The sequence below is a fragment of the Lipomyces oligophaga genome, assembly GCF_038497815.1.
Source record: "Lipomyces oligophaga strain CBS 7107 unplaced genomic scaffold V1516scaffold_1, whole genome shotgun sequence".
In the NCBI taxonomy this organism is placed as follows: domain Eukaryota; kingdom Fungi; phylum Ascomycota; class Lipomycetes; order Lipomycetales; family Lipomycetaceae; genus Lipomyces; species [Lipomyces] oligophaga.
In genome coordinates this window covers 715,057-729,219 of record NW_027117785.1, presented here as the reverse complement: position 1 = coordinate 729,219, position 14,163 = coordinate 715,057, and the positions used below count along the sequence as shown (strand labels likewise).

The window sequence follows — 14,163 nt, the reverse complement described above, 5'->3', positions numbered from 1 at the left end:
ATATTTGAGCAAACCGTCGGAAGTAAAACCAAATCTAAGAGATTTCCATTCTCGATGCAAAATGAACGCAATTGCTGAACGATGACGACTAGAATCGACCACGGGCTCTCTTCGGGCGAGCTTGTTACGAGCTACACGGACTTTCTCATTGTGTGCATCCATACCATTCTCTATTCTCGCAACCTTTACCCGCGCGCAGCGTTCATCACAGCCCGCAAGTACAACTCACCAGTCCATCAGTGTCGGCATCCAGCTGTCTGCTTGTGGATTCGCGATGCAGTTTCTGCTTGCAGTGAAAATTTCTATTCTTTGGCTGTTTCTGGTTCTGAGAAGAACTTGATGCAGCGAATCGCACTAGTCATTCTCGGGCCAGATGCAATTACGCCTTTGGAACGTGTTGTGTTCGACATCTCTTCCTTTCCTGCTCAGAATTTCACGGTATCACGGTCAGACTTGGAGGAACAATTCCGTGCATGCGTGATGAAGTTAAGTTCTCTCCAGTCGCTACTAGATCCGCTACCGGATGACTGCACTTTCACACTCACAGTCGAACTCGTGTCTGATTCTCAACCGGGAAAGGAATCTGGAAATTCCTCTTCTTCTACTTCTTCTTCCGCTGAAACCCCAGCGCCAGTAGCTTTGGATCTAACAGGCTCAAATTTGTGGATTCCGGCAGCTCAACAACCAAATGAGCAAACCTCCCCACAAGTCAGATCTCGGCCTGTCAGTCATGTAACCATGGATTCACTCCAATTCGATCTTTGGGTAGAAGAAGCATTCAAAAATTAACTTATTCATATGTTTCTCTCTATTTGGTCTATATATGTTCCACCAAACCATCCAAATGCTAAATGCCCATCTAGATAAATACAACACACAGATGTAATATGAAACATCCTCTCATCCTAAGTATTATTACTATACATTCGATATGCCAGAAAAAGAACAAAGATATTATAAAGAAACCAAATCACACAGTGACTGATAAATAAAGAAACAGATACTTTCTAGCGTAGACCAAGCAAAGATTTGCAATTTTCGTAAACCACATAGCTGATACTAACTGCTGGAGCCACTTTGAGTAGATTAGGAACCAGTCCTCGAAACATACCCAGATAGCCCTCATGCTGCACGGTCTTAGAAAATACATCAATCATTCCTGTATATGTCTGAGGATGTGCTGACGTGCCTTGTGCTTGTAAACGCGTCCGTAGAAAGTTTATCGGATAGACAACACTAGCACCAACACTTCCGCTTAGTGCCCCCATTGTTAAAACAACCAAATTGCTGATTTTAACTTCGCTTTCGGCGATCCCCTGCTGTTTTGCTGCCGTTTTAGTATATGCTCGTTTCATGGCTTCAAAGGTTCCTAAATCAAGTGCTGCGTATGGGAAAATTCCTCCGATGCCAAGAATAATTCCTCTATAATATCCCAGTATTCCTCCATTATGCCACATGGTTTTAGCCGTCTGAATCATAAGCTTCTGTCCCCGCAGAGTACTCGATTCAGCTTCACATTGTACTCGACTAATTACTATTAGTAATCTCAGATCTTACTCGTCCAAAACAATCTTTACTCACAATTTGAGCGTATCCACAGGATAAACGGAAAACTGAGATATTGCGCCTCCAATACCGCCCGCCAGGAAAGAGGATATACCAGACATTTCGTCTACAGTAGTGCCCTCAAGGCTAGCAAACAGGCGTTTCGACGCTTCGAAGGAGCCAAATTTTATTGCGGATTCGGGAAACACTTTTAAAATATTTAAGCCATTTCCAACAAAAAAATTTGACAATCCTCCATGTCTCCAGATAGTAACACAGGCTTCGAGCATGGGACTGCGAGCTCCATTCACACCACTCCGTAATGCAGGTGCTGCTCGGGCCTGAGTAGCAGTATTAGCAGCAACCGTAGAGGATGCCGTACTTGATGCCTTCGCGAACGCGGCCGTTCGCGCAGTGGCGACGACAGATTCAGGTATGGCTTCACGAGTATGTGCAATCATGTACACCTTCAATCGATCAAAAGGTGCAGTGGCAGTTCGAGAAATAGCACCAGCAATTCCGCCAGAAAGAAAATAACCAATCCCACCGAGCGTTTCGTCAGATAAGAAAACATCACCTTCGCTTGTGATTGGTCCACTATCAATAAAATATCGGTATGCGGAACGCAGACTAATATTCTCGATAGGAATAAAAAGAAGTAGGTCGCGCCACTCCTTGAAAGTGACAAAGCCATCGTGGTCGCGGTCCAGCGAGTTGAAAAAGCGATCTAATGCGGCAGATGGCACGTTTAAACCTGTGGATTGCAGTGCCGCAGCCAGCTCGGATCGGTCAAGAAGACCATTGTGATCTTTATCGATAGCTTGAAATAGATCCCAGAGGTGTTGTTCAGTTCGTTCTACAAATTGCTGAAATTCGATGAACTAAAGCAAGATTAGAATGTGAGACGATTAATGAGGTGCGAAAAACATGCCTTGATCTTATCATCGCCACTTTTATGTAATAAATTAAAAACCTCGTTGGTGACCGCATCTGTAGCTTCTAAGGCTAATCCAGGTTATTGTCAGCTTTGAAACGTCCAAGCACAGACGAAAGTAAATAAGGGACATACGGTGATTTTTGAACAGGTCGGAAAGCGAGTCCTTATCAATGTATCCTTGTTTTTGAGTATCAAGGGTATTAAAGAGAACGCGGATCTGAGACTCTCGGTCTGGTAAACTCACAGGGTAGCGGGTGCTATCGTCCTGTTTCTGATCTGGCTCTTGTTGTTGCGGCATGACAACCCTTCAGAGAGCTTATATGGAATAGCGCTCTAGAATGGGACGACAGCGACGTTTCTAGGCACAACCTAAGACTTTATTTAGAAGCCAGGCTGTGTGGCGAGTTCCGAAAGATTTAAAGTCGATGCAGAGTCAAGGAGAATAGTGACTAGATGCAGAAGCGCCGAGGGCGGTGATCTGCAAAAAATAATTCCAAACGAAGAACGAACTGAACCAGATAGAATGCTGACAGTTTAGTTAATAGACCAAGATAGATGGTTTCACAGTGCAACCATAGGAGCGCACAACAGCAGTGCACGGAATAGAAAATATGCCTGTTGGAATTGTACAAAGCTTAAGGAGCTGGTCGCGACAGAAGCGATAAAAACGAGGAGCAAACGGAGATTTCCTGGTCGCTCGCCAGCCAAAGAGAGCGCGCTGATTATTTGTTGTAAGCACTAACGGGTCTGGTACTAGCACGTGCTTTCGAAGAGGACCCGAGCAACGGGGCATAACCAGTTGGGCATAACTGAAATAACAAGTCTAGCGAGGAATTCAGAAAGTATGAAGTAGGCGGTAGTAGAACTATTCTTTTGGCTATGACCATTGCTATGACTACCGCTATGACTACGGCCACATTGTCTTTAGCAGGATCGCATACGTCAAAGAGCAGCAAAGAGTTGCCTGGACAACAAGACGACACGCGCACGACAAGCGCGCGCATAGTAGAAATGTGGGCTGAATGGACAAGGAAACAGTGAGTTAATTCAGATGAGTGACAACGTGCAGGATATGATTCTGATGCAGCCATCAAGGCGGTCAAAATGAATCCCTGCCTAGGCCAGGTCCTAGACCAGGGCATCTGGTTCACCCTGACGCTGGCCGTCACCAAAACGCGAGGCTGTGATGCGATATTTCCTGATTGGGAGTAGAGTAAACAGATCAGTTGAGTTACCGCTACGCGGCCGCATAGGCGACAGGCACACAAAATCAACAAAAATACGTATTTACACGCTTTATATATAATTCGAACAAAGTCTTGTAACATTGTTCTCTGAGATCGAAGTGCTTATCTGCCACAGGTCTGTGGGGAGCAACAAGCGTCCAGATCGACGAGCCCATTGCGGTTTGCTGCTGCTGCTGAAGAGAAGCAAGTGAGTGTTATCACACGCAGTTGTGTCTCTGCGTTCTGCTGGAGGCAGCAGATCTACTTTGCATATTTTACAGGACTTCAGCAGTCCATTTGCATTTTTGACCATGCCAATTATACGTTCTGCTGCTGCACGAACAGTGCCGGAAAATGTTGAGGTAAGTTCGCTATTGTGAGGGAGGATTGCTAGCCAACGGAAACTAATAAGATTAGAAGAGGATCATGAAGTCGTCAACCCCACAATCCTCGAAACGTATTTCAACAATCAGCGAGCACGGATCATCAGATGTATCCTTTGAGGGCGCAATCATTTGGTCGACGAAGCGAGAGAGCGGAAACCAGCATCATACTCGGAGCATATGTCTAGCGACTCATAAAAGTGGTAAAGCAGAGAGCGGCTCGCAATCTAGTAAGCGCTCGATAGTTATTGCTGCCAGCTCTTTACCTACCGCATCATCGACGACTAAGGTGTCCTATTCGCCAGTCTTTGCGAGTGTTATTGCAGAAGGACTGTCGAGTGCAGAGATCGAGCCGGAACAATTAGATAGAGAGGAAGCAGCCAGTGTATCTAATATTGACGCAGCCAGCATTAAATCTAGAGGACAGAGTAAAGGAGGGAAAATAGCAAATGTGCTTAAACAGAAGATGACAATTGGAAGAAAGAAGCACCGCGAATCTATGTCATGCTCGTCTGGGCGGATCCTTGGTGAGATAATCAACTCTGGCAGCAATTCTAGTAAAGATGCCATACACAATAAAACAGGAGAATGTTTCAGTTCTAAGGTGCCGGAGACAACACCGTACGGACTCTTTGCCGCGGGAGCACCAGCATCAGGCTCGAAGAGGCCTAGTGGACTTCTCAACAGTCGATCGTCTGTAGCTACTCTGGCGGCCTCGCGTATGCCGGCTAACGCTACGGCAGAGACTCGAACGCTGCGAAAGAAGCGGAGCGCATTGTTTGAGCGTGAGCGAGTGGTAATGCGGTCTCTGAGCAGTCTCAGTCTGCGGTCTCTTCAAGCCGAACAAGATTTGGAAAGTGTGTATGAAGGAGAAGATCACGGCCAGCCGCCACAGAATACGAGAGGCTGTAGAGAACAAGGAAGGCGAACAGGAGTTATATTTGCATCCAACGGTACGGTTGGCGGCGAGCAATAGCCGACGTATTGCGATGCTGAAGATGCGTTCCTTGCACAATGCATTATCTTTGCTATTTATTTTTATATCTTTTGTTTTATTGCTCTGGTTTTTATTGCTGTTGTTTGTATGGCTGGCAGAAGGCACGGCTTTTTGGATTGTAATTTGGGATAAGGAGGGTTTTGGTAGGATATCGGATAATTTGATAGTAAACCTGTACAGCCTTTTCGGCCTTTTCAGCCTATATTTTGATATAAGCCTAACTAGGCTATGCGCTTGCACGTGAAAATTAGTGCGATATCTGTAGACTAGATTAATAATCTTGAATAGAATCGTAGTGGCCGAAGTGCTGCATTGCGCCTACTAGTTCCTGAGGGAAGTAAAACAGGCGCAGTACAATTGCAACGAGGTCTCGTCTCAGCAAAGGAGTACGGAGAGAACATTAAGCCCGAAATCCAGCACGATCTCGATGAGCCGAGGTTCATCGTAAGGTCATGTTGGCTCTTCAGTGCAATCGCGGCGATAGCTACTTCAGCCGAGGTTCAATACCAGGGGCCAACAGGTCTGAGCGCCAGGAAACGAAATCCGCCAGGCTATTTTAGGTTCCGGGCAAGATGCAGGGGCCCCTTCCGTCGCCAACACCGGAAAGTCCAAAACTGCAGCGACTGAAAACTGAGTTCGATATGAAGATGGTATTTTGTCGGTTCTGCGTGCGGATTCCGCGGACAGATGGAGCAGGATGGCAAAGGCCGAATGGCCAAAATTTTTAGATATTCTATGGCGAATTCGATCAAGCACGATAATTGAGCCGGACGCAGTTGATCGAATTGATGAAGCCATTCCCGGCGGAAAGCCATCTGCCACTAACTGCGCCCGATGCCCATCTATGTGCTATATTCAGAAGGGCTGAGGCCATGCACTACCGTACGTATTCAAGCTGTCTAGGAGATGAACCGCCCTGACCTGCAGCTGAGCCAACTCTATTAGCGCAACTACTGCTTCGACTGTCTGTTGTTGTCTGCGCCTTGAGCGAAGCCATAGCCTCTCTGATATTCTATATATGACCGCTATTCGCACTATTGGCACTTTCCTTTGTCACCTACATCCACTCATCTATTGTTTGCTTTCAAATAATCTTCTACACATTCACAATCATGTCCTCCTACAACATTGACCTTGAAAAAGGTCGCGAAAGCTTCGATGCTAAAAGTCCCGTCTCTTCCGACAGCGGAGAATATGACGCTTATTCGTTGAACCGAATGAAGACAAACCCAGAGGCAGAGCCTTCTGCGGATCCCATGGTTAATCTTTCTCGAGTGACTTCGATTCTCAGTGCTGCAGAAGTAACCGAAAATATCGCTCCTCTCGAATGGGATGGTCCTGACGACCCTGAAGATCCAAAGAACTGGCCTGTGTGGTTACGAGTCTACCAGACGTTTGTTGTTGCTTGGATGTGCCTGGTTGTAACTTTTGGTTCGTCTATCTATGTTGCCGGTGCCACAGATATGGTTTTGGAACTTGGAGTTTCCAGAACTGTTACTTTCCTCGGCTTGTCGCTCTATCTGGTTGGCCTTGCCTTCGGCCCGGCGTTAGCTGCTCCAATCTCGGAAGTCGCTGGGCGCAACCCAGTCTATTACATGTCTCTTCCTATTGCTATGCTTTTCACTGCTGGTGTAGGCAAGGCCCACAACATCGGTACTGTTCTTGTTTGCCGATTTTTTGCCGGCTTTTTCGCATCTCCTGTGCTTGCTGTCGCAGGTGGTTCTATCCAAGACATGTGGCCTCCTCATCTACTGGGCATGACGCTTTCTGGCTTTTGTCTTGCTCCTTTCGCGGGACCCATTTTGGGTCCTGTAATTGGAGGATTTCTAAGTGAGCGAAAACCCTGGAACTGGACTATGTGGGTTTTGCTCATGTTTTCCGGAGCTTCTATGCCTTTGATGATTTCTCTCCGAGAAACTTTTAAGCCCGTTCTTCTCAAGCGACGAGCCAAGAAGCGCGGTCTCCCGCTTCCCCCGCGACTCCCTCCGAAAGTGGCTCTGAAATTGATTTTCACTGTGACAATGGCGCGGCCATTCATGATGCTTTTCACTGAACCTATTGTGTTGTCGCTCTCGGTATACATGGCTTTCGTATTTGCTGTTCTGTTTGGATTTTTTGAAGCTTATCCATATGTGTTCACAACCGTGTACGGATTTTCGAGTGGACAGGAGGGTCTTGCATTCTTAGGAATTGGTGTCGGATTGCTACTGGGAACTGCGCTGTATTTGATTCTTGATCAGAAAAAGTTCATGCCGGCCATGATGTCTGGGAATCCTCCTCCTCCGGAAAGTCGACTTTTGGTTGCCAAGATTGGTGCTGTATCTATGCCAATTGGATTATTTTGGTTAGCCTGGACTGCAAGACCATCGGTACATTGGATCGTGCCAATTTTAGCCGGCATCCCGTTTGGATTTGGTTTGATATTGCTCTTCTTCTGTGTCGTCACATATTTTGCTCTCTGCTATCCTGCGTTAGTCACTGCTTCTGCACTCGCAGCAAACAACATGGCCCGGTATTTATTAGCCGCTGGATTCCCCTTGTTCACGATACAGATGTACAACAAGTTGCATATAGACTGGGCGACTTCGCTGTTTGCTTTCATTTCCCTAGGTCTATTACCTGTACCTTGGTTGTTGGACTATTACGGAGCTAGATTGCGTGCTGCATCTAAATATAATCAGACCACCACAAACTAGAAGGATGAGTTCAGAGAGGTTAGACTTGGTATATGCATTGTTCGGATTTGCTTAGGTTTGCACTGTATTTGATTTTAAGTTAGGATTTTGGTCTGCATAGAGGCATTTGTTTAATATCTATAATACATATATTTTTAATTAACTCTCTTTATGATTTTTTGCGCCTTTGACGTCTGCTTTTTGATACGTCGTCCAAAGCAGTAGTTCTTTTCTGGCCGATAAAGGTGGCGTGGCCAGAACCATCTCGAAGTTGTTGAGCTACATTGGAAATTCCAGATGTTATGAAGCTTCCTCGAATACCGCTTGTCGAAGTGAACACAGGTCGATTGATTAGGACTTTGAGCTCACGCTTTAGAGCCTCGAGCTCGGCTCGGATCCGCTGCCGCTTTTGCGTGAGTCCTGTGGAATTCGATTTATTGACATTACCATCATCCTCCTCTTCATAGTTGTCAGAATCGTCTCCACCGGCAATAATATCTTCGACTTCAGATGCATCCAAGCCCAAATCTTCTGCTCCCTGTCGCAGTAATGCCGAATCGTTTCCACCTTTTTTGCCACTTTTCTGTATTTGATACGGCACGGCCTTGAGACCTGGCGCAGCTAAATCAAGCTCCAAAGCTGAGATTTGTTTAGCAATTGCGACGCGTTCTTGTAATTGTTTAATAACGCGTCGGTCACCCAGCTCATCTAGTGGCTGCAGATCCTTTTTGGGGTCTTTGCCCAACTTACGCGCCATGATCCGCAACTGCTCCACTTCTGGTCCAGAACGCGAACAAATGACGACCGCAACGCCCCTGTTCTGGTCTCTGGCTGTGCGACCAGATCGGTGAACATACATGTCTGCGGACCGTGGCAAATGATAATGCACAACATGCTGAATATTTGGGATATCTAGGCCGCGAGCAGCAACATCAGTCGAAATTAGAATAGAGTTTTCTTGAACCCGAAAGTGCTCAAGTGTGCGCAGTCGCTGTTTTTGAATCATATGCGAATGGAATGCGAACGCTGGAACTAACAAAGCTTGTAATAACTTTGCAAGTCGCTTCACTGTATCGATACTATTTACAAAAACGATCGTGCGGCCGGGATATTTAAGGAGAAAGTAGTACAAGTGAATGTCCTAGACTTCGTTAGTAGCTTAACGAATACAGTAGTAATATATCGGGAAATATCATACCTTTTCCAGCGGATCGCAAACAATTAATCCCTCCATTATCTCTTGCTTCATCGCTTGATCGGGATTGACATCGACATATTCAAGAGCATGCTTTCGGAAGTTCAGCTTGTCAAGTAAATAGGCCATCGTATCTTTTTTTCCCTCAATGGTATTGCTGAAAAAAGATTTTCCTGACGACTGCTTTATTTTCCTTGTTAAATCCCGTTCAAAAGTTGCAGAAAAAACCAATGTTTGACGTGCTATCCGAGTCTTGCGGGTTTGGCCTGCTTGATCTTGCTCATCTTCGCTGTCGGAGTCTTCATCCTCATTCAAACTGCTCAGTCCTAATTTTTCCAGCAAGTCTTCAAGCTCTTTGAAATGGCCATCTTGTAACAGCCGATCTGCCTCGTCAAGAATCAAAAGCTCGACTTTCCGTAGCCATTTCACAAGCCCGTCCGTGTCTGTCATAACCAGCTCATGAAGTCGACCAGGCGTCGCCACAACGACATCCGGTTGATAACTCAGAAGCCGCTTCTGTTTCTGGATGGCAAGCCCCCCAGTGATAGATACGACCGAAACAGAGGTATATTTTGATGCAGCGGTTATATGATTGCTGATTTGATGAGCAAGCTCTCGAGTAGGTGCGAAGATTAGCGCCATTGGTCCATTGTCCTTGGACTTTGTCCGAATCATGGACTTCTCAAGAATAGGTAATCCAAAAGCAAGAGTCTTTCCAGAACCGGTAGCCGCCTTACCAATTAAATCTTTACCCTCCATGATCATCGGAATAGCAGCCTTTTGTATCTCGGTTGGATGGACAAATTCTTGCTCTTGTAATCCTTGTAAAATTTCATCACGGAACCGATATACAGCATCCCATTCTGACAGTGACACTTCATCTTGCTCAGATAATCCCTCAAAAGTAGGTTTTGCATCAAGCAGACTTTTATCTGGAAGTTGAGGTTGATTTTGTTGCTTTTTACTCTTCTCATTTTGAGAGTTCCTGTTCTTTTTGGATTTTTCTTCCTTCGGTTTTTCAGGCAATTCGACTTTTCGAAATTTCACAAGCTTCTCTTTATCATCCGCTCCATGCTCGATATCAACTGCTACACCTTCGATTTCTTCAAACCCCATCAACCCTTCCAAGTCGCCAACCACATCGGGTAGCTTGACCGGTTTCCAGTCTAATTCCGACACATTCATGATCTCTCCGACCCGGGCCGGAGACATTTTCTTTTTTTTTGCATCTCTCGAAGTAGTCTGTTTCTTCCGTTTTATCGCCATTGCTATATAAGCTGTCGATGGATACTGTTTTTGTCCACTTGATCTAGTAATAGTGAGAAAAATTAATAAAAATATTCAAATGTCCCAAATGCTCTACCCCTGAATCACAAAACCCTTATATACTCTAGTACTCTGTCAGGAGTTCCATAGCTTGATGTAGGTAACTATCCACACCAATCTAAGGGAGTAATCTGACTAAATAGAGATCAGAAATAACACAGGATTATTAAGTTTATTCTTTATATATTATGGGCCAGCTTGGAGGTTTTGCGGTGGCTAATTGGCAGGTGCAAGGTAAATCTAATCTTAACCGTCACGTCTCGAAGTTTACAAAGTTATTTAGTTCGTCTGCCTTCCATGTGAGAATATTATCCAGTTACAGTGGAGCTAGCCCTATTGGTTTCTTGTCGGCAAACCTTGTAATCACATGATATTTCTATTGTTCAACTTAGACCAAAGGCATTCAGTGAGCCAAATACAGAAAGCTGATCTTCTGTTCATGGACTTAAGTACATTGATATCCCTAGCAAAATCCTGTCATAGTTAAAGACAAAGAAAAGATTATAAATATCAGGATCTCGGACGACGCTGAGAAGAAGAGATCAATAATATATCTAGTATCAAGCTCACAACATAGAGTATCCAAAGAATCTGATATCCTCTGAAGACCATTAGTCAGATTTCAACGAACATGTCATTTCCGACCGACTATGCTCTTCCTCAATCATGTTCCAGTTTGTGCTTTTGATAAACTTCCCATATTTATCAATACTCTTATCTTCGCATAATCCTCGGCCTGGTTATGCTTATGTTCCCGCTTCCAATACTGCTATCTTTACCATTTGGCTGGTCCGATTTCTTGAGTGTGGAGGGACAACACATCACACATCACGTGCCTAGCCTCATGGACAAGGTTTTGTACTGGCTTTCTATGCTACCATATCTGATAAGTGCCTCTTGGTTTAAAGCACAGAGAATTTGAGCCTTACAGGTGGTGTCTAGCATATAGCTGCACTCAGTAATTCGAAAGTTCAATGTTTTTTTTTTGATGCGTGGAGTCGTCATACTAGCACGCGAGAATAATCACGCATCTGTTGATTGCTTGTTCTTTACTACAGCAGCAAAATGCATAGGGATAGGGTATTTAGAGTATTTTGCAATCGGCGAGCAATATGAACTATACAATGCTAGGCGTCGGCATTCCCGGTGGACCAGTTATTATTTTTGAATTCATGGCTGTATACTCTTGTATTCTCTTAGGGAGGTAAATGTTGAATATATTTGATGGTAGGGGTGTAAAAAATAAAGCAGAGAGGCTTTAATAATGAATTGTGAAAATTTAGGTTAGTCATTCTATTGATATTGAACGGCTATACTAGATTTTGGAGAGATTAGAGATATCTGAGGTCATTCGATGCTCTCACATGCAAGGGGAGAATTGAATGGTCAACCTCTCAAAGTACGCAATTGCGGACCGAAATTGCAGTCCGAACAGTTGGTGGGGAGCTTGGCTCCTACCGGACGCCTTGTCTGTTCATTCTATAGTCAGCCTCGGCCTCTCGTTTTGCTGCTCGGGTCTCCTGGGCCCAGAGTAATTTCAATCACAATTTCGCAAATAATCAGACCAACCGCTACGGATACTACTAGTGCGCACCACTTCTCTGGAGAATTGTGATTTTTATTGCTCCGCTTAATCACCCTGCTTTTTCATGTTGTGTTAGTATCTGGCCGGAACTTTCGTTATCCGAATTGCCGGACTGTGTTAATTACCCTCCCAACATCACAGAAATTGGAGTCAGAATCCAATCCTTGTACGAACTCTAAAACTCCGAGTACGGCCTAATTGAGGCTTCTCTCGCCCGCAACGCTCGCCACCCCGGTTCTCGGGTTTAGATCTCCGCGAAATCTTAAAGTTACTCTGCTTCTACAATGATCAATAATACAGTATACGTTGCGTGAAATACAAATGTTGAGTAGAGTCAATTCAAACACTAATAGTCATAGTAATAATATGTACAAAATAACAACCACATTCGAAACCTCAATTCTATCTTACAATTCTAACCTCAAATTCAGTGATGTGTTATAAATAATTCCCAAAAAAAAACAAATTAAACTCCTAACCGATCCAGATTCGAACATATACATATCATCATATATGTAAAATAATAATAAAAGCAAGTCACCATAAACAAGATATAGCACACTTAAGCCTGCTCAGCCCAGAAATGAGCAATATCAAGCACACTATCTTCAATCAGCCAACCCCACTTCTTTGCAAATCGCTTTGAAATTTCCCATGCAAATGGTTGAGTGCAATCGTTTCCCCAGACACGGAATCCATCATCTAGAAGATCAGAGCAAAATTCGATCTCGTTGAGAGTTCCCAGTCGCATGGCCGACAGAAGTGAGTCGCGCATTGCTGGAAAGGGAATTGCATCAACGTATTGAATGTGCGGAACTATCCCTTGAAGCTCTGTAGGATAGAGAGAGCGTGGAATATCGCTGTCTTGTTCTGGTGCGACAAAGACTTGATATTCGGGAAGGTTGTGAGCAATAGGCAAGCGCTTAATATTACTGCACAAAGCCTGTCCAACGCTCTGGCATCCCAGCAAGAGAGGCGTAGGAGACGCAGCCTTTTGTGTCTTTGAAGGTTGTGTGATCGCAGAGTCAGAAGAAGACGGCTTGATTCCAGCTGTAGACTCTGATTGCACTTCGCTGATCGGATGGCTCCGTCCAACACCAATGACACTTCCGGTGACAGAATTATGTGCCGATAAAGCAGCCGCCTCAAGACGATTTTGTTGCTCTTGATGACGCTGCTGAAGTTGTTGTGGAGTCGCATACAATAAAGCGGGCGGTGTATCAGGGAGGCTGGAGGTGCTACTTTCGGAGGCAGATCGCAAGTTGGCTGACAGCGAGGCCTCTAGATTATCAATAGCCCAAAGAATATTGTCGGCATCAGAGGCAGTTAAAGATGAGACGGAAGAAACACCTGGCTCGTTGGAAATGCTTGCAGAGCTACTTGGAGCGACATTGGCAAACGGATCGAGGTAGGAAGTGGCCATGGCACCAGCACTCAGAGCTGGCGAAAACGGGTTCTCTTCGAACTGGGAAAACATTGAAGATATTGTAGATGAAGAACCAGCACCATGTAAATTGGAAGAACCAAAGGGAGAAAACAGCGGTGTAGGAAGAGCAGACGAGCAGGTCAGCGAAGGCAAGGACGAAGCACCCGGCTGATCAGCATCGGGTAAGAAATCGAGAACGCCAATATGAGGAATAACAGGGGAAGGAGAGCAAGAGGGAGAGGCAGCGGTGGAGGGAGAACCCATTGATGAGGGAGACAACGATTCAACATCAGACATGTCAACATCGGGCGAAGGAGTATCAGCTGGAGAAGAGATGAGAGGACGGGTCCGCAGACGTCTAGAGGATGTGTTTACCGGACTGTCTGCGGAAGAGGAAATGTGCTTAGAAGATAGAGAGGACTCAGAGCCCGAACGAGAGGAAGAGGAGGAAGAAGAGGAAGAAGAGGAAGACGTAGAAGCCTTAGAAGACTCTTCTAGTTCTTTATTGCGGGCGAGACGACGACCTAGACGAACGAGTTAGCAAAATGGATCATTGATTAAACAAACAAGATGATAATAAGAGAAATACATACGTCTAGCACGCTGTGCGACACGATTCTGGATTCGACGGCGAAGCAGAGGATCTGCGATGCCCATCCATTCCTTGCGCTCGTCAGCGGACATGTCGTCCAGATCCTGGGGAGCTGTGGCGGAAGTAGGAGCGGGATGCTGTCTGCGAGGACGCATTGTGCGGGAGGAGGAAGGTAGGACTTTGAATTAAGAGAAGAAAAGAGAGGAAAAGAGATAAATTAAGAGATCAGAGAAACAAAGACAGCTGGGATCAAAGCAATCATCTACTATTTATGAG

General features: G+C 45.2%; 6 protein-coding genes across 6 annotated transcripts; 3 read left to right on the top strand and 3 right to left on the bottom strand.

Annotated features, from left to right (window-relative positions):
• The first annotated feature begins 5 nt into the window (after positions 1-5).
• On the top strand, positions 6-936 carry V1516DRAFT_667896 (DNA-binding protein). Its single transcript, XM_066920914.1, has one exon. The coding sequence runs from the start codon at positions 82-84 to the stop codon at positions 787-789; it is 708 nt and encodes a 235-aa protein (XP_066779720.1). The 5' UTR covers positions 6-81; the 3' UTR covers positions 790-936.
• V1516DRAFT_28395 (mitochondrial carrier domain-containing protein) lies at positions 899-2,992 on the bottom strand. Its single transcript, XM_066918846.1, has 4 exons — positions 2,615-2,992; positions 2,477-2,550; positions 1,582-2,426; positions 899-1,527 (listed from the first exon to the last, which is right to left on the bottom strand). Exons 1-4 carry the CDS (start codon positions 2,778-2,780, stop codon positions 1,008-1,010), a joined length of 1,605 nt encoding a protein of 534 aa, XP_066779719.1. The 5' UTR covers positions 2,781-2,992; the 3' UTR covers positions 899-1,007.
• Positions 2,993-3,915: 923 nt separating this feature from the next.
• On the top strand, positions 3,916-5,426 carry V1516DRAFT_30337 (uncharacterized protein). The gene is made up of 2 exons (XM_066918879.1): positions 3,916-4,070; positions 4,126-5,426. Exons 1-2 carry the CDS (start codon positions 4,020-4,022, stop codon positions 5,065-5,067), a joined length of 993 nt encoding a protein of 330 aa, XP_066779718.1. The 5' UTR covers positions 3,916-4,019; the 3' UTR covers positions 5,068-5,426.
• A 918-nt stretch (positions 5,427-6,344) lies between these two features.
• Positions 6,345-7,784, top strand: V1516DRAFT_618781 (major facilitator superfamily domain-containing protein; the record flags this gene model as incomplete). The annotated part of the gene is made up of 1 exon (XM_066919425.1): positions 6,345-7,784. The coding sequence occupies one exon, from the start codon at positions 6,345-6,347 to the stop codon at positions 7,782-7,784; it is 1,440 nt and encodes a 479-aa protein (XP_066779717.1).
• A 148-nt stretch (positions 7,785-7,932) lies between these two features.
• V1516DRAFT_683030 (P-loop containing nucleoside triphosphate hydrolase protein) lies at positions 7,933-10,170 on the bottom strand (the record flags this gene model as incomplete). Its single annotated transcript, XM_066923488.1, has 2 exons — positions 7,933-8,904; positions 8,962-10,170. The coding sequence occupies 2 exons, from the start codon at positions 10,168-10,170 to the stop codon at positions 7,933-7,935; spliced, it is 2,181 nt and encodes a 726-aa protein (XP_066779716.1).
• A 2,261-nt stretch (positions 10,171-12,431) lies between these two features.
• V1516DRAFT_617400 (uncharacterized protein) lies at positions 12,432-14,042 on the bottom strand (the record flags this gene model as incomplete). Its single annotated transcript, XM_066919362.1, has 4 exons — positions 12,432-12,919; positions 13,022-13,150; positions 13,652-13,819; positions 13,889-14,042. 4 exons carry the CDS (start codon positions 14,040-14,042, stop codon positions 12,432-12,434), a joined length of 939 nt encoding a protein of 312 aa, XP_066779715.1.
• Between the last annotated feature and the right edge of the window lie 121 nt (positions 14,043-14,163).

What these genes read in the sequence shown, in the direction of transcription:
- V1516DRAFT_667896 (XM_066920914.1), top strand. Translation starts at nt 82, where the DNA reads ATGACGACTAGAATCGACCACGGGCTCTCTTCGGGCGAGCTTGTTACG.
- V1516DRAFT_30337 (XM_066918879.1), top strand. Translation starts at nt 4,020, where the DNA reads ATGCCAATTATACGTTCTGCTGCTGCACGAACAGTGCCGGAAAATGTT. An exon ending in CAGTGCCGGAAAATGTTGAG is followed by an intron (nt 4,071 to 4,125) that starts GTAAGTTCGCTA and finishes TAATAAGATTAG; the next exon opens with AAGAGGATCATGAAGTCGTC.
- V1516DRAFT_28395 (XM_066918846.1), bottom strand. Translation starts at nt 2,780, where the DNA reads ATGCCGCAACAACAAGAGCCAGATCAGAAACAGGACGATAGCACCCGC. An exon ending in CGACCTGTTCAAAAATCACC is followed by an intron (nt 2,551 to 2,614) that starts GTATGTCCCTTA and finishes AACCTGGATTAG; the next exon opens with CCTTAGAAGCTACAGATGCG. An exon ending in GTGGCGATGATAAGATCAAG is followed by an intron (nt 2,427 to 2,476) that starts GCATGTTTTTCG and finishes ATCTTGCTTTAG; the next exon opens with TTCATCGAATTTCAGCAATT.